Genomic DNA, 26638 nt, shown 5'->3' with positions numbered 1-26638 from the left:
CTCAGACTTTATTTTTTTGTTAAGAGAGTCACAACATTTTGAATATGACCCTTAAATTTGGGTTCTGGCCTCAAAGATAAAATGAATAAAGAAACAGGTACAAATTGATCAAGAAAGAGCAGTTTTGCTACAGTCAGCAGTTTTGTATTTCAGTCTCATGAAAGCTTTTCTTTTGTAGAATTCCAGAGAAACTTGCTATCCAGCAAATAGTACTTGGTTGATACAGGAAGGTGAGGTGCCTGTTCAAGTGCTTCTGTGATTAAGCTCTTAGGTTGCATATCTGCTGATATTAAACACAGTGGCGTATGTCAAGGAAGAATACTAAATTCAGCTTTCTTCATTTATAAGAAAATTTATTCTCTAGAAAAAGGAAAGGCATGTTTGGAAGATGTGCATTTTCATGAAGGAGCAGAGATACCATTTGTAGTCTTAAGCAGGGTTATTAAAACTAAGAAACTTCTTTACAAGATAAATTTAGAAATACTTGTTTGCTGCTTTCATCAAATAAACTGCCGTTGCTGTTTTCTTGTGCTGCTGTGGTGAAGACTGCCTCTTTCCTCTAAATTTGTTGTAAGTTGTTCTTGTAGTAGAGATCTGTAATAGTTTTGGTGACAGATAGTGTAGTTGTAGATCTAAAGAGAAGAGGTATGTCCCCTTTGCTTGTGAGTAGCTTCTGAAGATTTCTAATTCTGAGTTTAATTTCTCAAAAATATGTTTGCATAGTGAAGAGGCTTGTGGTTTGAATTATACTGAGGATACATTTGACTACTCGCCATCCTTAGACTGAGAAAATTTGTTGGGGAGGGGAAAGTGTAAAAACCAATTATTCTTTACAGTCTCTTTAATAGAATCTTTCATTCTTCACTGTGTGAATTTGTTTTGATACTTTATTGGTCATAACTTTGCAAGCTGGTGTAGTGCAATGGTAGCTACTGTTACAGGGCAGCGAATTTTGCCTGTTTTGTTTCTCGGTGTTTCCATTTGGTGCTTCTTGCTGTTTTAAGGAGAATTCTAATAAAGATGATCTATATGAATGGAATAACTGTACTCAAGATTAGATTCTGATTGGGCTATCTGAGATTCCAGTTGCCAGATAAAGGGTTTTTTCCTAATTAGTTCTCCTGCATCAGAATCTTCTTTGTTTTGAGTAGTAATTCCATATAAAAAATGAAGCATGCATTTGGACAAGCTGTGTGATGAGAGCTTGACACTGTTCTGTAGATTAAGCAGGTGACTCTTCAACTGTCTGTGTCTTCTACATGCTTTTGCATAGGTATGTGCTTTTTTAGGGTAGACTAGAGGAAAGCAGATCTTGTGTCTTCTCTTAATTTAAGTGATATACAATCATTGATTTATGCCATGGCTGGCTTTAAAAAGTGCCGAGGCTTAGTGGTTAAGCATAATGTTTTAAAGTAATTTCTACAGAACAACATGAGGTTGTTCATGTGAAGCTTGACCTAATCCTTGCTTGACTTTTCTGAAAGCAAAGTTCTTAGTCATAGCTTCTCTTCCTCAAATTACTCTTAAAACTTGATATAAACCAAAGATGTAGCTCTGCAAGGTAGTTTAGGGACAAAATCACCTTAAGGGTGGTTTAGCAGTTTGCTGCTGCCCATGAAAGATAGCAAGTACGACTGTTTTGTGTGGCTGTGATTTAAGCAGGATTACTGAAATTACAACAATGGCTAAAAGAATACAAACTTTTTTTATCCACACCGCCATTGTGATTATTTAATTTTCAGTGTTCTCTGAATTGTTTTACCTGTGCAGTTGAGGGCAAAATGCAGGGATAGTAAGTTGTTTTGTACTCCAGGAAGGAAAACTTGAAGCTGGCTTCACCGTGTGTTTGCTCTGCTCTGTACTTGGCTAATCATGTTCTTAACCTAATTAGTGCTTCTTTCCATTATATGAGAAGAGTTTAGTTCATGTTGGCTGCAGATACAGAAGAATGGTGCATAAAAGCTGTTTTTCCACTTTGAGATTATTGAATATTGTTTATAAATGGCAAATAAAGGGTAGAAGCCACATCAGTATGGGGCTATCAGAAGTTTCAAGATCTTAGCTCTAACATTCCCGCAGCATCCACTATTTAAAATTTAATATTGATGCTGTAAACTTGGATTCTGTACAAGCCAGTACTTACACTAACTTCAGAAAATGTTCCATTTTGTCTTTTTTACTTGAATGTAAAAAAGACCCCAAAACCTAAACTTCTTGTGTGGGGAAGAAAGGGTTCTGTAAACCATAAATTTTGTTGATATGTTTTCACACTTTAATACAAACCTTGACTTTGAGCCCAGAGACATTTATGCTTTGTGTGTGGCCTATCCTGAACCTCTTGGAGAGAGACTTTATACTGAGACTAAAATTTTTTTGGAGAATCATGTACGCCATTTGCACAAGGTAACCTGTACAGTTACTGATGTCCGTGTAGGTGTTCTTTGTCCTTCTTTTGACTGTTTGTAGGTTTTTATGAGACTAAATCACAGATGGCAGAGTTACAGAGACACAGTACTTGCATATATGAAATATGTAACAACAATGTAGGCAGATACAGATATGTCGGTATGCAACACAAAATAAATAATTTTCTTTCTAAGCAAACAGTTACGGTTTATGCAATATATTCATTGGCTTGAAAAGCAGGTTCTTTTTTTTCTGTTGAATGCTTATAGTCAAACTAGTTTGAGGAACATCTTCACTTTGAAAATGTACTGTAGTTTGTCATTAGCCTTCTGTTTCAGCAGAAAAATATCTACTCCAGAGTCTTGGAAACTGATTGTATACACTCTGTTAAAAAAAAAACCAAAAGAAAACCTTCTGAAATATGTGGGAAATAACATAAATGCTTGGGAGGAGAGGGAATAATGGCTAATTATTTATTATGAGGAGAGGGAATAATGGCTAATTATTTATTATGACAAATAACAATATTGGTATATCTATATAGCTGTGAGTTAACTTCTGTTTCCTCAGCTAAGACAGCAAATTTAATCAGAATCATGATTCCTCGTGTTTAATAGATCAGATAGATGAACGGTGCCTCCTTCTGTATCAGTAAAAAGAGAGGTAGATTAAGTAAGATGCTTACCTGTCTTTAGTGTCTTCACAGGGGATAAAGCATTGCAAATTCTGGATAGTGCTGCTAAATGGCTTCCTGCTTAGGTACCTGAGTATTTGACAGGATAGGCTGGGTGTCTTAATGGGCAGTTCCACAGGTTACAGAGAGGATGGTTCTGACACTCTGATATACTAAATCAGTTCACTAAACTAGCAGAGAACTCTGCCAAATAAGTTCTTCCTCATTTATTTAGTGAGCTGAATGAGCTCACTTAGGATAATCAGGCAGGTGCCAGCACAGTAGAAGCTGTCGGAAGTAGCTGAAAGCATACATCCGTTTTTGAAATAGGCTATCCACCACTCGCCTCTGAAATAACGTTGCAAAATCTTTGCAAAATGCATACTGCAGTGGAAAGCATTCTCAAATCTTTTTTGTCTACCAGTTTTCCTCTTTCATGATTTTTTTTACCTTTTTTTTTGATTTTTTGCATAGGCTTCTTTGCTGCTTGAGCCAGATTTTAAAATACAAACTCTAGAGAGAATTAAAGTTGAATTCCTAGGATCTCATCCCCCCTCACAAATCATACTAATTAGCGTAAATTGTTGAATTTACATTGTTGAATTAGTGTAAATTCTCTGAAGTATGAATCTGTTTTGAGACATTCAGTAGCTTTTTAGATGATGATTTGCTTAAATTTCAAAATATTTGGGCCTAGATTTGAAAAACTTATATGCGTTTTACATTTATATGTATCTGTGCTTTGTTAAAATTGTTTTATTCTGTGATTCTTGGTAAGTATAAGGACTTGTCCATCCAGTAAGGCATAGTGGTTTTAAATGGTTATCGTTGGTCAATTCCTCCAGTGTGCAGTGCAAGTGGCTGTGTGAATATAAAACTGATCTGTGTCAGTGAGAGAATGGTTCTGTGAGTTATCCCACCAGTATGATGTGAGAATATGAACCAGGCTTATTCAAGTAGGTACTTCTGAAAAGATCAATAGAAAATAATACAGTAGAGAGATTGCTATTTTTAAATGCAAAATCAAGCAAGTCCAGATGTTGTAGCTGGCTTACCAAATCTTGGTAGTATTAAGATGTGTTAGCTTTTTGGTCATTGCCACAATTCTGAATATGCAAATACTATTCCAAAATTATAATCCCATGATAACTTTCTAAGTATGTGTGCTATTTCCATACTAATTCTAGTGGGGGGGGGTGTGCCTTCACAGAGAGTTCTGGAAGCTGAAGAACAAGTACTGGTTATGTATCACAGATACTGGGAAGAGTATAGCAAAGGGGCAGACTATATGGACTGTTTATACAGGTAAGCTTTGTAAAAGAGTTGTTAAACTTTTGAAATTATTAAAATTATCTGCAGCTTAAGTTGAAGAGTGTTGATTAAAGAGAGCAATAGATGAATATGCCTCAGGTCAATTTTGGAGAGAATATACTTATGGTAGCAGAACATGAGAAAGAAGGAATAATGCCTCAACAGGTAAGTATCCAAGATGGTTCCTAAAGTTCTTTCATTACTATTGTATTCTACTTGATGTTGCAGTGCTGAATGTGTTGGTGCTCATCAGCCCTGCAGCGTATAAGCTCATAATTCTAGGAGTTCTACAAGGACTGGACTGCAGTGTGCGGTTGAACCAGCATTGTTTGATTCAAAGCTTTGCCACATACCTTGGCAAAACCACAGTTCTCCCTTCTAGTGGGGCCTTTCAGACAAGGTGATGTGCTCTTTATTTTCAGGTGAATGTTTGAGCTGCAGGGATTGGAGAGGGAGTGAAAACTTCTCCTTACTCCTTTTCTGAGAACTTAAGAAACTAACAGTTTGTATACAAGCAATCCATTTTACTTTCTTCTCTTTTTTTCCAGTAGATTACAGCCAAATCTATAAATAACACAACTAAACCCTTTTATTTTTATAAGTCTGCTCTTTCCTGAGTTGTGAATGTATTTCATTGCTAATAATGGTAGCTTGAGCATAGAAAACTTACCCATTTCTGAGTTGCTAAAATTATAACTGTGTTGATATGGCTTTGGATTTACTAGGATTTGGATTTTAATCCCGCTGGGACTGTAGGTTGAACATTCTGATATCTATTATGCATGTGATACCCAGTAGGTAAATATAATTTAAGAGGCACTTTCCATTTTACTTAATTGATGGTATGATGTGCAGATTACAAAGGATTTCAGGACCTTTACTAGTAAGTTAGGAGATGTATGTGTGATCTTGTAGACTCTATTAAATTTTCACTATCACACTGGGAACAGATGTGATGGAGTCTATCCTGAGCTTGCAAACTTTAGTTCCACAAAGTGTCTGACTTAACTGGAGAGTAGATAGAGGAAAAAACACGACAAGTATGTAATGTGTATACATCTCACTGATTGTGCTTCATGTGATGGTTTTTCTGAGAGCTTGTGTGCCTCTGGTCATAAACAAACAAATTAAAATGCTTCTCCCATGGTGGAACTTAATTTTTTGTTTTATTTTTAAACAAGTGAGGGCATTTTTTTCCCAAACAGATATTATGTACATAAACCAACCTGTACATTTACATAAGCTCATATTTCACACCAACTCGCCCATCCTAACTCTTTTTCCTGCTTTGTATATTGTGTTTTGGTCCCGAAAATGTACTTGTTAAGGGTGTTCTTTTAGAAGTATTTTCACCTCAAAGTTGTAACTTCATTGTTTGTGCTGAAATTCTGAATTTTGTCATATCTCTTAGAAGTCTCTAAAGGTATAACTTTGTGAAAGAATGATCTTTCTCTTCAATAATAAAACATACATTGTAATGGGAACTAGAAGACCCCACATGAGGACAAGAAATAATTCAGTGCTTGAGTAGTAGAATCGTAATGACTTTCATGCACTGGAAGCCCTTCATTAACTGAATGTCATTATGTCACTCTTTCATTTTTTGAGAGAATATTTTGGATGAAAATACTCGTGAATACCATAGGAAGATATTCTGCTTTTTATAAAGCAGTTGGAGTTCTTTTCTTACTTGCATGCCTGCTCTCAGAAAAGTACCATAATTTAGTTGACTCTCTTGTATCCCAGGTTCTAGTTTGTATAATTCTTCCAGCAATTAAATTAATGTCTACAGCTAGTAATTTGAAAGTTATTTTAAAATAGATTCCCTTAAAATTTAATTAGGCTTGCATCTCTGCTTCTAATCTGATAGGCAGTATTTGAAACAGTACTAAAATGTGAGACACTTTTGAGCAAAATTCGTAAAACGCAAGATTAATCACTTAATTGGCAAATGAGTTAAATCTTTTCTTTCTTCAGTGTTGATTTTGATTTGGTTTTTTTTCACCCACTCTCTTCAGTGCATTTTGGTAGGAAAACAAACCTGGATTCCATTTGAAAAGTAAAACCCCATATGTGCATGACTAAACCAAGGTGATAAAACTGATGGAATAAGGATCACTGAAAGAAACTTTTTCAATTGTTGTTTTTGTTAGTTCTGATGATAAAAATAATAGATAAAAACAATGCTGGACATTAGGCCTTACCAGTGTCTTGGTGCTGTAACTGGTGTCATAGGTACTTTTAAAAAATCTGGCCTGCATACTTTTATTTCAAATGATTGGAGGGTTTTCTTATCCAACAAATTGAAATTAAGTCATTTAAAGAAGAAGAAAAAGAAAGAAGTATTACAATTATTCATAATAAAATCCTGAAAACTAAACACATATGGTGCAGCTTTTGCTTTGTTCCATTTTGTCTTTAAAATATTTGTAATAATACCAGCATATCAAGGTATAGCAATTTTTAGTTTTACATGCTACTCTTAGTTCTCTTTCTGTATGTATTGATGGAAGAGAGGGGGTGAGTGAGGGGAGTGTGGAGCTTTCCTTTCCAGCAAGTTTAATGAGAAAAAGCAGATTGGCTGCTTCCCCCATGTGCCACCAAGGAACATGCCTGCTTACTGCTGGTGTTCCAGCTGTTCCTGATGTCCTCACAGGTTTATATGACGTGGAGGGCCTGTAGCCTTCTCGAGAGATCTGCATTTGCAGTTCATGGTTGGTATTGATGATAGCACTGGGGTTCACAGTACTCTCTTGGAGTCTGAAAGTAGCTCAGGCCACTGTACTCCAGTTTGTCATCACTGCACTATGACAAGTCTTCCTTCTTTGGACTCTCTGGTGTCCTAAATTCTTTCAAGTTCACAGGATTTCACAGTGTGTTTCTCCTTTGCTCCTTTGCATGGCTTTTGCCTTCATGCCGAGAGTGTTCAGACATCTCTAGTCTGGTGCAGCCTCTGAAGCCTGAATCTCTTAAAGTGCCTCAGTAATTTGGCTCTTTTCAGTGTCTGAAACTGGGAATATCAAAACTTCTGGTTAGGTCAGAAATTAAGAAAACATTCTCAGTTAGCCTCATTTAAGCATTTCTAATATAAGAAATATTATAAGTGGAGTTATGAAATATATTAGAATTTTTTTCCCTGGTTATCTGGGAAAGAAAAGGAGAATGGTTCACTTAAAAAATGTTGTAATATTTGTTTTATGGAAATACTGGGAATCGAGAAGGATGTTTTAGCGGGTCTTGTACAGAATCCATTTTGTGTTCTTTAAAAAAAACTATGCATACACTAGTAAATACTGAATTTAAAAACAGCATTTATAGCATTTTTTCTTTATAACTGTTAATTAAAATAATTTCTGCAAAATCTGCTCTTTAAAATCTGTAATCTGGCTGTTAGCTAGTAACCATGACCTGACTAAGGGATCCTAGATAACAAAAGTTCGTGCTGTTAAAATTAGCAGTACTTCTGTGTGTGTCTGAGAGAAACACAGAAGAATAAATGGTACAGGTTGAAGAAAATACTTTTAACTTAAAAATATCTGATAGTAGGAGTGTTTTTCTATCATTAAAATAAGCTACTATCATTCTAATACTAATCTGTGAATTTAGCAGTTATTTTGCACATATATGTATGTATGAGTAACATAGCAGTGCATGTTGAAGGGTTGGATTCTTACACAAGTATATTGCTCACCAAGAAAATGCTGACAGTGTATGTCAGGCTCCTGTTTTATCTCTCAATTACTAACACTACTGTTTTAATGTGGTGTAAGTTCTTTTAAATTGAAGTCATTTGTATTGTAACATTTTTCTACAAATAGCAATGGCATTGGTTAAAGGAGATTCTATTTTGTGATGTGGAAGACATTCCACAATTCTGATTTTAATTTAAAAAGCCCAAACTTTTTGCCTGTTTTGATTAGAATATCTTTATTTCTACAGGTACCTCAACACACAGTTTATTAAGAAGAACAAACTGACTGAAGCTGATCTTCAGTATGGTTATGGAGGGGTGGATATGAATGAACCTTTGATGGAAATTGGAGAGGTAGGTATCTCTGAAAGTGGAATCAGATATAAACTGTATTCAGAAGTGCTACAAGTTCAGGTTTGTCCTTTGAAATTTTCACCCTTTTTTATGTCACAGAAATGTTGTGGAAGATGTAAGCACTGTCCCCTTTGTAAAATGAGATTACAGTTTTGGTGTAGAAAAACAGAGTGACCTGGCAGGGGAAAAAAGCGAATATGAAAACCATTGGAGAACTTGAGTTTAAAATGTGATAAAGGACCTCTTTGCAAACAAACTTTAGATTCTTAAGTGATGCTGCTATCTAGAAAACATGTTGAAGAAGCAGTGTCCTTTTGTTTTTGGAAGCCTTTGAAACATTACTTTTTAGGCTTCTATTTCTTGATGTGACAAAGTGTAAAGGCTTTTTTTGAGAACCTCAAGGCAGTAAAGTTAATATCTGTTCATGGCTGGTGTAGGATTAGGTTTATGGCAGTCACTCCTTTGTCCTGAAAATTAATGAAGACTTGAGTCCTACACTCATGTATTAATTTGCAGGACTGTTTTTGGTGAATTCATTGCTCCGTTTCTTGACATACAAGGCACTCAGCAAGTTTATCAAGTCTTTGTTTTGAAAGCATTTTCTCTTTCCTTATGGTTCCTGTAGGATTCTATGTTTTATTCTTTGAATTGTACAAGGGGCTTCGGCAGAAGTCAAAATACTTCAGTTGCTCATCACTTTAGAATGGAAGGAATTACCATTTATGCCTTTTTAGATGACTGAGATGATCTGGCCTTTACCTACCCAAGGCCAAACATGTTTATTTTAAATATAGTTCTCTTCAGTCTCAACACGAAGTTACAGAAATATTGCCCAGTGTTTTTAGAAGCCGAACTGCACTCTTTGTACTGAAGTCTGTCTCAACATCACTCTTCTGTGGTAATGAAACTTTGAGAGCTTTTCAGTAATCTTAAACAAGTACAGTCTTGCTTAATTCTTCCGAGGTGTGTAACAGAGAGTGGACATGGGTGTGAGAGATGTGTGGGCACAGTTTCAAACAGTTCTTCATCCCCACAAGTGCTCCATTCAGTAATTGTCGTACTGGGAAGCATAGAGATGAGATGAGATCAGTTAATGAAAATAGTCTGCCAGTGTGTGCAGGAGATACTCTGTACGTTATGCATGCATGGTGAAGGAGACCGCTTTTCTGAGTTGAGGTCCTATCACTGATTTCAAACTCCTGTGTTTTCAATGGCTCTATGGAGCCCTGAGCTAGGAGGTGTTTAAGATGTGTCTTTTGGGTTTCTTTCCCCCAGAAATAGATTCTGGGAAATTGAGAAAACTGCCACGTTCACTATTGCCAGTCTAGTTGGAGAAGTAAGATCAGTCCTTATCCGCAAGAGGGAGAAACTGTCTTGAACTAATACATCAAGTTGCTGGATTGATCTGTCTATAGTTTATTTGACAAGAAAATTCCAATGGGCGACTTGAATCTGCTTCCCACTGGTAGCTCATATGTGAGAAGGACCATGCTAGAGACCACACTGCAGAAGAGATCTACCTGAGCTTGTTTCTCTTCACCTCATAATCACAAAAGGTGTCAGTTCTTTTCCATTTTTTTTTTCTCTCCCTTTCTTCTCTCTCTCCAGAGCTGGCTTCTTTAAGCTGGCTTCTTTCATTCTTTACTGGATGCATTCCTGTTGTCTTACAGAAACTTAACTGTTCTCCAGCTACTCTCGACAAGTCGGGACAGTGAAAATCACTCCTAAGACAACTTTGGTTTCAAAACATGATCTATCTTTGGATTTATAAGCAAACCTTTACCTCTCCTTTAACAGTTGTGCCAGGTTTACCTTCTGAACCCTGTATTGCAGCATGGGTGCTGAATAGCTGGGACAGCCAGAGCAAGTTCATTTGTCAGCTCTTTAAAAGGAAGATTTATTTCATGGAGTGGGTCAGATTTGTAGCTGATAGCTATGTGCCTGCTTTCAATTAAGACATACCTGATGGATAGTTCAATTTTTAAAGCTAATGACCTGTTAGTTGTGTCAAAGTTTTCTTAGAAGCAATATTCCCTCTGTCCTTACTGAACTTTGCAGTTTCATTTTCTCCCAGTCTACTACTTCCTGGCAGATGTTTTTGGGGGTTTCATATGTGTGATTATTCCCTATATATAAGGGATCATGTTATCCCTTTTGGGCTTTAAATCTGACTTTGACTCAAGTGTAAAAGCTCATTTGAACTAATGCAATTGTGTTTTTAAAAATGGTGTATGTTGGGAGCAACTACTTCACCCATAAGAATTTGACATATTTGAGTCCACTTGACTGATTCTTCTAATGAAATATTAGGTATAGGGTGGCCTATCCCTAATGTGAACGGATCTGAATTCCATTTGAAGCCAGATCTTAGCTTGCCAATGACCTTGCTTAAGCTGTAAAAATCTTTGTTTGGAGATGTTCTTTGTGTGCTGGATGAAAGGATTCTGTGTCTTTGGCTCTGACCTCTGACAAATTGGCCAAGAGAAATTCTCTTTTGTCAGGTGAGGCTTATTTTGCAATCATTGTTAGAAATACTGGTGTTTGTGCACATTCAGACATTAGGGTAGGAAGGTATGTTACTTACCTATTACTGTGCAGATGTTTTGTTTATGTTTACTGTCAAAATCTGCCCTTGTAACCAGCTTGCTTGGGGTCCTTGTATGCATTTGAGAATACTTGATGGAGTGGAACCAAGGAATGAGTTCTATTAGATGTGTAGGAAGAATGTAGGCTGGAAAGCCTGCATTCAGGTACTGCCTGACTAGAGAAAGAAGAGGTTGTGTAACAGCTGAATTTTTAAAATCCTGAATGGGGAATTGTGTCATCTTTGGTATTGTTCTGGGTTTGGTGTGGTGGTTTTCAGGGTTTTTTAAATGTACTTTTTATTGATATGAACTTGTGTTGTGTTCTGACAGCTAGCTCTTGATATGTGGAGAAAATTAATGATTGAGCCACTGCAGGCCATCCTTATTCGGATGCTCCTCCGAGAAATAAAAAAGTGAGTGCTTGATTGTTTCTTGCTTTAACATAATGTGGGGGTATTGCAGTTTTCTTTACTTTGAAAATCCGTGGACTATCATAGTCTTCTTTTATGTTTGGTTTTTTTAAGGTAACTTCTTATCTGATGACAATGGTCTATCAGCTTTTCTCATTGTAGCTGTGTATTTGTGGCTTTCATGTGTAGAAAAAATCAGTTAATTCCCTGTAACCTCAGAGTAGTGATCTTTTCTGTTTCAGCAACCCTTCTTATGAATGGGATAGGGGAAGAGTTAGAATAATTGTCCAGGCCCATGCCTTTTGCTGTTTTCACCCCCTGATGCTGACTGTCTTTAGCTTCTGTACTGTCAGTAAACTTAAGAACCAGGCCTTGGGCAAAGATTTGCCAAAGCCAGAGAAGCTATCTTGTTTTGCATGGAACTCAGAACAATTCTTGTTTATCTGCCAAAAAGACTGAGGTCTGGGGCTTCTGTTTTTCAGATCAGTACCTTCACTCAACATTTTTGATGTTTGACTTGAATGAAATGAAGATAATTATTTTTTGCAGTTTGAGGGAAAGTTATTTTATTTCTGAATACTGTTTTTGACTTCTAAACAAAGCCAAAGGGCTTGGGACTTCTATTTAAAATTTTTGTTTAACTTCTAAAGGATCTTCTTATTATGAATAAACAGAAATTTTGAGATCTACTACAGACTTGTGTGTAGTTCCATCAGTTTCCACACTTCTACCACTATTTAGGGTAACTCTGGAGTTGCCTAATGACTGGGGTTTTTTTTTAAGTGATTACTCAGGTGACCAGAGTAGTGTAGGTAAACTGAGGAGTGAGGTAATTTGGCAGATTGAGGTTGAACATGCAGTTGGTCAGAAAAAAATTTGTAAGGCATTGAAAACCTAATTTTAATATTTTATTTGTATTTTTCATTCCTGAATGAAATATTTGACAGCAAAGTAACTGATACGATGTCTCTCTTGGATGGCATTTCTGAAGCCAGGAAGTATTTATTTGTTTCTGGTTGTTGAATCATGGTTCCTTTGTAACCAGGACTGATACTGCTTTATCCATTTTTACTCTAACAATTTATTTTTACTTAATGGAGATGCCCTAATTCATGGTGAAGAATAGTGATGCTGAAGACTTGTCTTAGTTATTGTATGTATTTCACTGGTGGGTAGGAGTGGAAATGTGTGTGAAAACCTTTTTCAGCAGACATCTCATGCCCCTAAAAGTAAGGGTTTGTGTTTAGCTTGAGGCTGACTGCAGACTTCCCAAGGATGTTGAGATCAAGGCTGTCACTGGCTTCGGAGGCATTAGCTTTTGAGACTGTAACAAGTTGACATTATTTGTTACTCAACTGTTTGGAAACTTTAAAGTAAAAATTCAGTTATCGTCTCTAATGGTTGGATCTGGATTTTTTTCCCCATTTTTTATTGAGGAGTCTTTTGCGTGGTTTCAGAGATGTTAATTCAGTTCTGCTTCTCAAAATATACATCTAAAAATTCATATTAAATTTCTTCTAGCCACTTTGTGATCTGCATATCTTTTAATGAATTACGTAAGAGAGAGCTACTTCATTTAGCTGTTTTTTTCCTGCTATCATCAAATGTAGGGCTTCCTGGGGGGATTCTGAGGATGGCCTTTGCATGTAACAGTAGGCTTGTTGCTGTTCTTTGCTGGAATTTCAGTGATCAATACAGCTTTTAAGAGGCAGTTTTAAAGACTGCTGCAAGCAACTATTAGATGTCTTTTGGCATTGAGTTCAGTAATTCAGAGATTAAACAAGGTCTTTGAAAAATGGGTATCCATAAGATATATCTGTCAGATGTGCAAGAATATGCATGGAAATAATATAACCTAAAAATTTTAATAAAATTACTAATACATGTATATGCTTAAAAACTCCTCTATTCTATGCCTTCCTCATAGTACTCGTGTGTGCAAGGTTCAGTTTATTACAAAGCTTTAAAAAAAATTAAATTTATGTAGATGGGACAGTTGAACTACTTCTAGGCAGGAAGTTTGTGTAGCATGCAACAATATGTGGAGTTGATAACCAGCACTGTAGTCAACTGGTTGCATATAAAAATGGCTTTCTTACTATACTGGAAAAGGTAGGGAACCAGAGCCACAAATTCTTCTTTCAAATGTTACTTTAACAATGTATTTAACTGGATTTTTAAAAAGGCTTCTGACTAAAGTCTTGAGCACACCGACTATTTAGAAGCTATAAGCTTGTGCAATACATTATACATTAAAATTGACAAACTTTTTTTGGTACATAAAAGTAAAGAAATGCAAGTAGTGGCATGTGGCTCAGCTGAACAAGATGGCTAAACTGATCTAAGAGTTTACTGACACCAAAAAGGAGCAGGCTGTGCTCTACTGCCTTTCATGTGCTGAATTTGGTGCTCACCTAGCTCAGCTGCTAATGTGAGAGAAAACCACCTTGACTAATGTTTCTCCAGATTGGCACAATGAGTCAATTCAGCAAAGCATTAGATGAATGCCAGAGCAATGCAAGAGAGATGGAGGCCTGTTACTGAGCAAAAGGGAGCAGGATTAGCCCCCTTGAACAGCAGAAAAATCTTAAATCGCTTAAGCTTGTCTTGTCTGACTGCACTCCTAATATAGAGTTCTGAGTATAACACTTTCTTCCCCCTCCCTCTAGCCCAAGCACTCCTCCTACAAGGCAAGCTGAATATCAACTTAAGCATTTTTGTTTCAACACAACAGGAAGCCGACAAGATCTTGAATTGTGAGAAAATTCATCTATGAAATTCTTAAACAGAAATAATTTGGAAATTACTCAGGTGCTATTTCATGACAGTGTGATTAGTACAGACTAACCGAGAGAGGCTTCTCTACTAAATATAACTAACACCTCCTAACTAACTGAACCTATTCCTGTCTAAGCTGATATATTAGCTATACCATTTGTTTGAAGTTAAAGCTACTGGAAGCTAACTTTTCAAAAAATGTTCAGGACAGGCTCATTTAGTTCACAGTGAATTCTGTAGGTAACTGGCCTTGCAAGACTCTTGGTCTGACACAGCAGAGCACTTCTTTTGAATGATGGAATCTTCTTTTAATGAATCTGGTATTTATTATTGTACCTGAAATTTTAGAGATGTTCTTTTGGACTGTAGTAATACACTGTACAATACATGTTGAGCATCCACTGCTAGCTTGAGCCTTAAGATGGGAACAAGATGGAGTTAATATAAATCAACACAACTTTCTTGTGCATGTGTTTTGTAGGTTTCTCTGTTTCTTTTGAGAAAAGAAACTTGTCATCACCTGAATTAGTGGAACTTGTGTTTCTAACACTTTATCTTTTTATCCAGATTCCTTTCCAAATATCATCATACCCTTTCATCCAAGATACTCTGTGACATCCCTGCTTCAACCTGTGTTGCTGTTGCTCTGTGACTTTATGCATCTGTATTGCTTGCTGTCTGCTGCCAAGAAGGAAAATAAACATTTCATAGACTTCTGCCTTTGCAGAATCACCAATTCCATTTTAGTGTGGCAGTTGCTCTTACTACTACAACTTCTGTGAAAGTTGTTCTTAAAACTTCTGTCGAATATTGTCGAAAGTAGTCATTTGCACTACAAATTCCTGGGAGCAGAGTGCCATTGATCTAAATAAAAACCTGAAGTGGCTGCCAGAGCAGGCAAGGCCCGTTCTGTGTTGGGTTTTTCATTTATCACCTTTGTGCCACCTGACCTCTGCCTCAAAAGCTTGTTTCCTTTCTTCCAGCTCTTCTGTGGCGCATATCTCTGGTACCTATACAGCTTTTTCCTAATGTACATTGTCCTTTGAGTCCCCTGGGTCTGGCCATTGCTGCCCCTTCCCCTCCCACATGTGTATGGGCTAAGGCCTGAGTGGCCTGTGAACCGAGCGGAGGGAAGCTGGGACTCGAGCTGTTCCTCCAGTAATGCTGCTTGTGTTTGTGTACCTGGTCCAGGGTCCTTTCCAGGTCCAGAGCCCTGCATGTGAGAGCTGGGCTGGGCTGTCTCTTGCCAGAGCCCTGCTTTGTAATATGCTCATATGCTTTTAGTTCTGTGGCCTCCTACACTCCATGGCATAGCGCTGTATTCACAGGCTGCATGCATCCTGCAGCTCTCCATACTCCTGGGCCCCTCTGGGGTGGAGTTGCAGGCCCGGGGCAGATGTTTCACTTTTCCCTTCTATAATTGTGCTGCTGCCTCTGCCATCATAAACCAGACCAGCAGAGGGATGTTGGCAAGGATTCAGGGCGTGTGATTACATGTACCCAAACAGGGGTTTATTCCATTGGTTCAGCTCCCACCACCAGAGGAAATCATCTGGTTCCCTGGGTGAAAAAATCAGACCATCCCTGATGGAACCCATCAGTTCAGTTCATTTGTAATGGGTATTAAAGCTGCATAAACCATACAGTGACTGCTCATAATCTGTTAAGAGAGCTAATTCTTTACGCCCATCATAAAACTTAAGTTTTCAGATCTGAGAAAACAGTCGTGTTTGAAAGCAAGATCCATAATTAACAGTGTTAAGAATAGATGAAGATGGTCTGGCATGCATAACACAATGACTGCTGGTGTGGCTGTCCTGGTAAACTTCCACAGCTCATGGGCATCCTCTGGAGTTTTTCCTGATTACAAACCAAAATAAATGACTTCAGCAAAATTACTTCTCTCCCATTTCACCCCAGCCTAGATGGATATATGGCAATGTTTGTGTTTGGTGCTTAATCATAAATATACTTCTGTAAATCATATTTTGCTCCCATTTAACACCTTAGGAGTTAGGGAATATTTTTTACTTTGTTGTAAAGTGCATATGAAAAGTGATCTGTTTTTAGAACTTTTCATGTCTTAAGAGGAAGTCTCTGCTGTTTTGAGTGTCAGTCTGTGATTTCCAGTCTTTGCAAAGGACTGAACACTAATGTTTTTAGCATGCAAAACACTTGTTTTAATTACTTCTATTTTCAACTGAATGAAATTAAAGATAACATTTTCTTCTACTCCTTCATTTGAAGCTAAGAACTTGACTGGAAGATGTAATGTTTTGCTTTTCTGATGTATGATTAAATATTGTGACAATGGGCCAGGTGTGTTATTTGTTCCACTTGAAATGTACATGTTGAATAGTAGATATTCAGAAAAGAAAATAGCATGCTTCTTGTTGTGATGCTGGTAAAAATGATGGATTTTTTTGAAGGGGCAAGAGTGTGAAGGTAGTCTATATAATAAAGGCTAAAAATACAAGATGGAACTTACAGTAGCTCTTAAACTACTTGCTTAGAATATGTAATTTGGAATACTTATATCCTTAGCAAGCACTTGGAAATTTCATGACCTTTAAATGCTTTTGAACAGTTTTGAATTATTATCTCAACAATTTAAATGTGTATGAGACAAGTGCATTTTTTATTTTAAGATTAATCTTATTCAATTTTGCCAATTTAAGCAGAGAAGTTTACTGGAAAATGTTTTAATCCAATTTCTTTTTCATTTGGCTGTAGATGAGTTACACCAGATGCCTGCATTCTCATAAATGTTTGCTTTGCCTGTTTCAGTGATCGCTGTGGAGAAGACCCAAACCAGAAAGTAATCCATGGGGTTATTAACTCCTTTGTTCATGTTGAACAGTATAAGAAAAAATTCCCCCTAAAGGTAGATGCACATTTCTGGTTGCGTATTTTAAATTTTGAATGTCAGTCTAGTACATGCATTATTTTTCCTTTAAAAAAAATTCTCTCTTATAGTTTTATCAGGAAATTTTTGAGTGTCCTTTTCTGAATGAAACAGGGGAGTATTATAAACAAGAAGCTTCAAACTTATTGCAAGAGTCAAATTGCTCGCAGTACATGGAGAAGGTAAGAGATTCTTCAATACACGTGCAATAATTAAAATCATTTTACTGATGATACGTGTTATCCTTTACAGTTCTCATAGTTGTTCTTTGTATAATGCTTTCATGCAATTGAAATGACACTTTTTAGTGATATGGTTAATCTGAACATAAACTGCAAACCTTGCTATGGATGGACAGTCAGTATCAAAGTATTTCATAATAAATGATGAATCAGTGTCTTGAAAAGTAAAAAAAAAAAAAAAGAAAAAAGACAAAAATTAAAACACACATCAAGTTGATCAGAATTACTTCCTCACTTCTGTATTTTCTTTTAGTTTGGAGTAGGGTAACAGAGTTCTAGCATTATGTGGTTAGAGAAGACTCTAACAACCTTTGTTGTTGCAAAGCATTATTAAAAATTGCATAGGTGGATTTTCTTTCATTTTGCTTTGTGGTGTATGAAGTTATGTTGTGGTTGAATTATTTGTAATTCTTATACCTTGTTTGAGAAAACAAAGATTGGTGCAACACTAGGAGTCAGTTCTTGGTCCTGTATTGTCCACACTAGCAAGGTAGAAGAGTTGAGAAGAGGGCTGTGAAATTGCTTTTAAGCTAATGGTTGCACACTTGTGGTGTAATTCAGGGACAGGCTAAGACTTAAACAAAACCGAAAGCAATTTTGCCTATCATTAGCAGTCTGCAACTGGATTGCTCTCCCTAGACTCCCCTCATATTCACAGGATGTAAGTGCTTTTATGGCAGTATTCATATGACTTACCTTATGGTAAAGCCTATTTCCTTCATTGAGTTATAAAAAGAATTCTTATTAGTAGCTCAGATGTACTCCTGTACCTATTGAGCAGATGCTTATGCACAAGCAGATAGATTTGGAACAGTAAAGTGATTCTTAGAGTTCTTTTTTTATTAGGTATTGTGGTAAAACTGTCTCAGAAGTAATAAGAAGTATGATAAGAGAAATTGGGAAGGACTGGTCACAAAGTTAAAGGGAACAAGAAATTCTGAGATGAGAACTATGGAATCCTGTTAGACATCTAATAATGACAGAGCTTAGTACTCGGACTAGATTATATTCATTGAGAAATAGCCTGATTCAGAAGAACAATTTAATTTTTCAGCATCCTGCACAAGATCTTTTGTAACTTTATTTCTTATTCTTGTGTCTCATTCTCCGTACATACACTGGTTGTATATTCTGGTTCTATATTGGTTGACAGTGTTTCTTCAGCTCGCAGTTTAAACTCTTGTCTGCAGGTTTTAGGTAGATTAAAAGATGAAGAAATGCGATGTCGGAAGTACTTGCATCCCAGCTCGTATGTCAAAGTGAGTCATGAGTGCCAACAGAGGATGGTAGCTGATCACTTGCAGTTTCTACATGCAGAATGTCACAATATTATCAGACAAGAGAAAAGAAATGGTAAGTCTCATCGGTCACAAAAAGAGTGAAATGGGCTTTGTTTTATTCATTTTGCATTGCAATTTCCTGTCTTTTTTCAATTACCTTCTGTGCACGTAAGCATTTTCAACTAATGTTACTTATCTAGAAATCCCCATTGAAGCCTGGATGACATTTTTCTTTTGTCATGTAATTAATTTTTATTCTTCCAAGTATATAGTCAAAACCTTCTTTTTACTGTTAACAGCCCTTCTTTCAGCTAATGCTCTTTCTCTTTCCTTGTCTTAGTCAGCCTAAAAACACATTGAAGTCCTGTGTCCTGTAGAATTGATCATATTTTATGCTTGTGTTTTCATTTGTAAGCCAATGGCTCTGTCTTTACAGATTTCTTCATCATCACTTAACAGGTCAGGCTTACAAAATATTTTGGCTTCTTTTCATAGCCATTTTTTATGGTCCTGAGTCTTCTGTGACCTCTCATCCCAAATCCTTTTTACAGAAGGAGATGCTCTTATAGTTATATTCCCTGCCTGACTAAAAAAACCATGCTTCCTGATGACTACATGCCTCTTACCCTTGAAAGAATGCTTAGTCTTGCATGGAAGATGGTATCTTATGTGAAACAAATTATTTTTCACAGTCAAACTCAAATTGTATCTAGTAATAGTGTGTTCTGTTTCCAGGGAATTTTTCAAGTTTGACCAGAGCTTGGATCTGTTTTGTTTGGTTTCTTTTTTTGGGCTGCGAGGAGGCGAAATGTAATAAAAATAGCAGTTGCTTGTTTAGAGCTTTTCTAACCTGAGAGAAATTTCAAGCTACCACTGGAGGCAAACAAAAAGTGAAGAAGATACCTAAACTGATTTTATTCAGCTACTGCTAAGGGAGATATAGGGAGGCCAAGGTTTAAAATAAACTGGCACACTATTTCTCCACACTAGTCCACCTCTCTTCTTGGAGTCTCTCCTAAAGAAGCAGTACTGGAAGAGTGAGGAAGTCACAATGGAGGACTCAGTAAATACTGATAATAGCCCTACTCTTTCATTTTTTTCTTTTGTCAGTGATCCAGTGTATGTTAATTTTTTCTTTCAAAACATTTGATCTTGTCTCAGTCTTTTAAAAGTTCTGTGTGAAATTATGATACTGTATTAAGTGTTAATTTTTAGTGTTTCTAAGCGTACTCTATAAAAATGTATCTCTGTTACAGACATGGCAAATATGTATACTCTACTTCGTGCTGTGTCAAGTGGTTTACCTCATATGATTCAGGAACTACAAAACCATATCTATGATGAGGGCCTTAGAGCAACCAGCAATCTTTCTCAGGAAAACGTGAGTTTAAACAGGCAGCTGAAATGACTATTTGATTAACATTCTTGATTAAGTGTTTGCCCTTTTCCTGTTAGTCTATCCTGGTTTTTTTCCTTTAATTTTGCCTATATAAAATTGGTTTGGAACATGATAGATAAATTATAACTTCTCATCAGCATGGTTAGCTGTGCCACACTTACCTGTTCTGAGAGTTGATTGTTGTAATTGTTGTGATCTAACCAGAAACTACTGCAGCTAGATATTTGTGATTGTTTGCTTAAAATACTGTCAGGGCAAGAAGGTCCTTCTGTTCCGTGTATGTATTTTTTTCCTGAATTTCTCTTAAGCCAGTGGCATTTGCTGTTCTGGTATGTTAGGAACCAGTGATTCCATTTTGTAAAGACTTGATATCCTGTCGTGATTTCAGTGTGGTGGTTTTCATAATGGCTTTGTAGTTTCATATTGTCATTTCTGAAAATTACTGAAAATATTATATCTTATTTATTTTCCTAAAGTGTGTTAAACTTTTTTTCAGTTCATGTCTATTTAAATTACTCAATTCCATTTTTGTTTCTCCAGCATTGCTGTTCAGAGACAAACAACAAGCTTTCATTTGACATTGTATTTGTGCATGTGTACATCTTGCTGTCTCGATCTGTGCTCGCTTTAGAATGCTGACTTTAGCCATCCAGTGTTTCTGTCTATAATAATACATAAACACAACCTGTTGTACATTCACTCTGTTACTGACTGCACAGGAATGCTTACTGTTCTGTGACTCCTCTGTGCTTACTGAAAAGGGACTGAAGTCTTTAGTAGTGTAGTTTGCTTTCAAATTATTTTTAGGTTTATTGAAATTATTCTTTCAAACTAGTGGTTTCTATGCAGGGAAATAAATACAGACCCATGAGGGTGATGACAATTCACAACCTTATGTAGATAATTTGAAAGTGTGAAATACTTGTTCTATTGTATAAATTATGTGCTTTAAAACATTTTTAATGTGTGACCTGAGAATGCACTTGGGGAGGGAGTCATGCCGCAGAGCCAGTGCCTTGCATGCTGTTGCACTTGTGCCTTTCAGCTTGTCTGTGTAGGGACCCCTCCAGCTCATGTCAGTCATTTCTATACAGAATGTGATGCTGGAATGTAGTGCACGAAATTCAGTTGGTAACTGTCCAGTGTAGGAAAATGCAAAGGGATTGTCCAGATTTTCTGTCTCTGAAGTCACTGTGTAGAAGCAACAGTTTATTATATCAGTTGCTTCATTGCTGTATTTGTGTTAGCATTAATGATTTTTGAAAAGGCTATTAAAGGATTTTAGGGCATGTTGGGAAAAATTAGATGGCGTGAGAGCAGTATAGACTCAAATCTAGGTTGGATAGCAGGACTGTAAATGTAGCCTAGACTTTTTATTTCCAAAATGTGCTCTAACACTGTAGTGTGAGAGTTAACAGCAATGCAGAATCTATCCTCTCAAAACTCACTGTAGTATTAACTTTTATAAAAAAGAACAACTAGGAAAAAATCTACAACTAATGTAGATATGTTTGTGTTAGCTACTACTACTTTTTTCACTAACTTGCTTTCTGTTCTATCTACCTTCTTTAGATGCCAACTCAGTTTGTGGAGTCAGTTTTGGAAGTACATAGTAAATTTGTTCAACTCATCAACACTGTTTTGAATGGTGATCAACACTTTATGAGTGCCCTTGATAAGGTAACTTTTACTTAAGTAACCAAAGCAGTGGAAAACAAAATCCAGGACACTGTTTCAGGCTCACCAAAATTCTTTGAGACATCACGTGTTCAAAGATAGTTCATATCCAGTTTTTCTAGTTTAGAAATGCAATGGAACAAAAGACAGTCTGATGCTAGGAGAAAAGATGTATACAAAGGAAACCACTTTATGCTTAAACTTTTTCTGAAAGAAAGACCTTTATTTTTCTTTTCATCATATTTTGAAACAAAAATGGTGCTGATCCGTTTAGTGTAAGTATAAGTGAAGATAATAAATAGACAACTGGTGGGGTTTGGGAGGTTTGGTAATTTTTATATGCATTTGAACTTGAGTTTGCTTGCTGAGATAAGGTTTATCTCTGAATGCTCATAGAATCTTTGTTTAGATTTTTTAAGTTGACTACAAAGAATATCTGGAAACTTACTTCAATCACTGTCACAATAGGTAACTTTAGCCATGCAGGTATTCAAGATAACAGTTCTAATTATCATAAATTTTAATAATAATCATTATTAATTATAAATAATAAATAGCTTTCCTTTCTATAATTTCCTGTCACAGGATGCATGCATATAGTTCATTGCTCTTTTGTGCTGTTTACAGTAGTTGCAGTTTGTAGTTAGGGTCAGAGTCTAAGCTTTGATGATTTTCAGCTAAGGTTAATCTGAAAAGACATAATGGAGAAGGTGACAGTGATAGTACCAACAGTAGTTACCCATCTGTATTTGTGACATTGATAAAATAATTATTTAGCATTTTAAAACAAATACTTATTTCATTACCAAATACATTTCTCTCTCCATTGCAATTAATGTCATGTACCAGAAGGTGGAGTAACACAAGACTGAGAACTTCATTTGTTGGCGCGTGGGCAACTTACTTTTTATTAAATACATCAGTTCTTCACTTCAGTGATCTTTCTTACAATAAATACTTAAAATATTAATCTGCTGTTAATTTTTCATGGTGGATATCAAAACTGCTATTGCTGCCTCCAGTATTATTGCAAAAGAGTGCTCCAAGCTTTAAAGAGTTTCTTACTTCTTCTCAAGTCATGCATTCTTTTCTCACAGGAATTCTAGGGACCTATTATCAAATTTTGTAATGTTGAGGTATTGTACAGAAGAGTTCCTTGTCAGTTTGTCTTTATAATAATAACAACAATATTTTCCTTTTACAGAGGAACTATAATTCCTAGGAACTATGATCACGCAGTATTTTTGGTTCACTCTTAGTTTACAGTGTTAACTTAAATGTGACGTAGTTTAGAAACTTGATAATTCTGATAATATTTTTTTCATTTCTAAGCTGCCATTATCTCTTTCCTTTTTAATCGTATTCAACTTTTCTTCAGCCACCATATTGTTTGTGCTCTACTGCTTCAAATTTCCACTTTCAACAATATATTTTTCTCCTCTTCAGTGTATGAAAAAATCCCACAACCAAGAGCACTTTCATTTCTTACTGTTATGAACACACCATATAAGTTTTTCAGCTTAACATACATGCTCCTGATGTGCTGCTGCTCAAATCTACTTTATCTGCACTTATTCCTAAGTTTCTTTCCATCCGTTCTTTTGGACCATAATATTACTGTATATCTAAATCTTCATACTTTTGTGAAGTTTCTAATCAGAACTTAATTTGTTCTTCTGTTTTCTGTAATTAATTTTTCTTCCTCTACTCTTTCACTTTTACTTAACTCTCAACTTAAAAATGTTTAACAACCAAATCCTCGCAGAACAGTAATTTAAATCTTTTTGTTAATTGTTCCTTTTTTGATCCCCTTTTGTGTAGTTCAGTTTTATAGGATCTCAGATGGTCTTTGCCCTGAGCATTTTCTCGATTTTTTTTCAAATTTCATTTAAAAAAAGGTTTAAGTCATTGACAATTTTTCTCTTTGCTGCATGTTCCTGTGTAGGCTTTGACATCAGTAGTCAACTATCGGGAGCCCAAGTCGATCTGCAAAGCACCTGAGTTGGTAAGTGATACACACAGAAAATGATAATTCTTGTATATAACCAACAAATTAATTGCCATAGGGTCCTTCCCATGCATATCACACTGGGTCACATTCAGGTGTGTATTTCAGTAGTAACAGCTTAAGCTGCGCACACATTTTGTGAGTGTACAAAATTGCTATGATTCTAATTTTTGATGTAGACTGTATTTTCTGTGGATGTGAATGTACAGTTTGCCCACGAATACAGCCCTTGTACAGAATGTGAGACTGTAGACTGTGACTTATTTTGTGTTCGAACTATTGTAGAAGTTTGCAAATACCTTGGCATGCCTTTGTTCTCAAGCTTGGCAAGTAGGTTTGGGTTTGATTTTTCTTTTTCTAATTTGAGCTGGCCAAATACTGTGACAACTTGTTAAAGAAATCAGCAAAAGGAATGACAGAGAATGAAGTTGAAGACAAGCTGACAAGTTTCATTACTGTTTTCAAATACATTGATGACAAAGATGTATTCCAAAAGGTAACTTTTTATATTCAGTAAAGGTTAAAATGTTACATTTAAAGCATGGTTGAAGAATGTGGTTGTGCTTCATAAAATCCTCATCTCTGTTTTTTTTTAATGCAGTTCTATGCCAGAATGTTGGCAAAAAGATTAATTCATGGTTTGTCTATGTCTATGGATTCTGAAGAAGCAATGATAAATAAACTAAAGGTAAGGTAATATTCTTCTAACGCAGAATGAACAAATGTAGGAGTATGTAGTGTTGAGAGGGAGCAGCAGAGGGTGCCAGAGGTATCTTAGCAATTGGTCAATCTGTTTCCAATAGCTGAAAGGAAAAACTAGTTTTTTGGTAGTCTGTGAAAGATAAAAGTCTGAGTATCTCCTAGGCATTTGAGGTTTTTATGAGGTTTTGGATAGTTTTATTAGCTGTGTTCAAATAATTCATATTAACATCATAAAACTACCAAGGACTTTCATAAACATGTCTTTCAATTTTATAAAGCAATATCGTTCACATAGGTCAATGTATATAAAGTGAAACTAAGATAAACATGATGATTTTGTTTTACAGTGTTTGTTTTTTATTGAAACTAGTGTTTTCTGTAAATATGACGACACTTCTGCTGACTAGATTTTCATATTGTATTAGTGAGGGAACATAATTTATACAATGAGTACTGTTTTGACTCTGAAACCTGTTAAAATATTTCTTCACAGCAAGCCTGTGGTTATGAATTTACCAGCAAGCTCCATCGAATGTATACAGACATGAGTGTTAGTGCTGATCTCAACAATAAATTCAACAACTTTATCAAAAACCAGGACACAGTCATTGATTTGGGAATTAGTTTTCAGATATATGTTCTACAGGTACTAATGTATGTTTATTACTGCTGAGTTATTTGTACTTATTTTTGATGTTTTGATAACAAGTGTACAGTTTTTCTAATTATGAATACTTCTTTATATGGAAACTGATGGCATGTGATTGCTGTGAAAATGCTTACTTTCCTAGTGTTTCATTGTAAAATTAACCCACTAGGTCCCTAAACAATAGGGATATAAAATGTCAGTCTCAATTAATACCTCAGTGGGGTATGCAGAAGGTGCAGTAAAAAATGATCAGTAAAACTTCCAGAGTCAATTGATTGTCTTATGACATAACGTACACTATACATCCATTTAAGAGTGTTATTTTTTTCTTGATACATATGTTGTATAAAAATGTAATTGGTTTTTTTTTTCCAATACTTTTAGGCTGGTGCATGGCCTCTAACTCAGGCTCCTTCTTCTACATTTGCAATTCCTCAGGAACTGGAAAAAAGTGTACAGATGGTAGGTTAGTAGGAGGCTTCCTGTAAACATGTGGAAAATGTATAATAACTCCCAATGAAAGATCATTGTTCTAACAGAGAAAAACTCGAGCTTCTTTATTTTGATTGTAAATCATGACTGTCGTGTTTCCAGTCCATATGAAATGTGGAAGGGTTGCCCAAATACTTTACTGAATTTTTGTATGTATTTGCATAGCTTTTTCACATCTCTCTTCTACACTTTGTGATTCCTGAGAGAGATGCTAATAAATAAGATCAAATGAACTAGGTTGGTTCTTAGCTTCAAATCCAACTCCTAATATTTAGATAGAAGAAGATTCTGTTTGTAATATTAAATCTGAACGGTCTTAATAGGAGATTAAGATGCAAATACAGGTTTCTTGTTCCCTGTTTCATAGAAGCTGTTCTAAGTCAAGCTTTGTGCAAACTTCTTTAAAGCTAATTTTTTGACTCAAAGCAGTAAAAATTTTACTTTAGCCAAATATTTTCTTCTTATGTAATTATTTCTGCTTTGTAGAGGTGGAGTATTTTGTTGCTTTTGATTATATTGTTTTATTCTAAATGTTACTTGTACAATGTTTGTTAAAATACAAAATATTTGTGTTGAGCTTTGCTAAGGTGTATTTAATGGTGAAGTACAATTTAGGCAATACAAATTTTGTATTATTGGACATAAGAAGAGGGGGGAGTCTTTTTGAAAATTGTCTGACAATGCCTTTATTTACTGTCCAATTTGATCATTGGACCCATGGAGAGAGTTCTCTTAAAATTCTGGCGAGGATTGAGAAAGAAAGAAGAAATTTTTTTGCAATTGCACTCCAAAATACGTGGGTACCTCTGTAACTGGGCCACCTGTTCAGCAGCTTTTTCTGAGAATCCTGGAGCTTCCTGTAAATGTATATTTATCTGAGTAGTGTACAAATACTGGTTTTCATACTGTGCAAGCTTGTGGGTGGAGAAACACTAATTCTTAAAGAGGTCAAAAGTCCTGTTTTTATATTTTCCTCCAATGTGAATCAGAGTTGCCAGACCAAATCAGAATAAGCCAAATTTGTGTGTGTACACAGTGTTGGCATTGTGGGGTTTAGGGAGTTTGATCCCATTTTA

The 26638-nt window shown here is 36.0% G+C and overlaps 1 protein-coding gene across 2 annotated transcripts in view; it reads left to right on the top strand.

Annotated features, from left to right (window-relative positions):
- The window catches only part of CUL2 (cullin 2), a 40985-nt gene that overhangs the window by 5372 nt on the left and 8975 nt on the right, over positions 1-26638 (top strand). Inside the window, exons 3-17 of one of the 2 annotated variants that reach the window (XM_017741537.1) lie at positions 2301-2403; positions 4290-4384; positions 8330-8435; positions 11351-11433; positions 14100-14186; positions 16996-17092; positions 17185-17295; positions 18546-18708; positions 19892-20016; positions 21607-21714; positions 23657-23716; positions 24087-24215; positions 24321-24407; positions 24915-25067; positions 25455-25532. In XM_017741537.1, coding sequence (XP_017597026.1) covers positions 2301-2403; positions 4290-4384; positions 8330-8435; positions 11351-11433; positions 14100-14186; positions 16996-17092; positions 17185-17295; positions 18546-18708; positions 19892-20016; positions 21607-21714; positions 23657-23716; positions 24087-24215; positions 24321-24407; positions 24915-25067; positions 25455-25532 — 1585 coding nt within the window. The remainder of the gene's footprint in view (positions 1-2300; positions 2404-4289; positions 4385-8329; positions 8436-11350; positions 11434-14099; positions 14187-16995; positions 17093-17184; positions 17296-18545; positions 18709-19891; positions 20017-21606; positions 21715-23656; positions 23717-24086; positions 24216-24320; positions 24408-24914; positions 25068-25454; positions 25533-26638) is intronic. The other variant, XM_008639288.2, reaches the window with a different exon arrangement.

Source organism: Corvus brachyrhynchos, unplaced genomic scaffold (genome assembly GCF_000691975.1).
Source record: "Corvus brachyrhynchos isolate BGI_N302 unplaced genomic scaffold, ASM69197v1 scaffold167, whole genome shotgun sequence".
NCBI classification, from domain to species: Eukaryota; Metazoa; Chordata; class Aves; order Passeriformes; family Corvidae; genus Corvus; species Corvus brachyrhynchos.
Note: the sequence above shows the minus strand (reverse complement) of the source record. Positions and strands in the feature narration are given on the sequence as shown.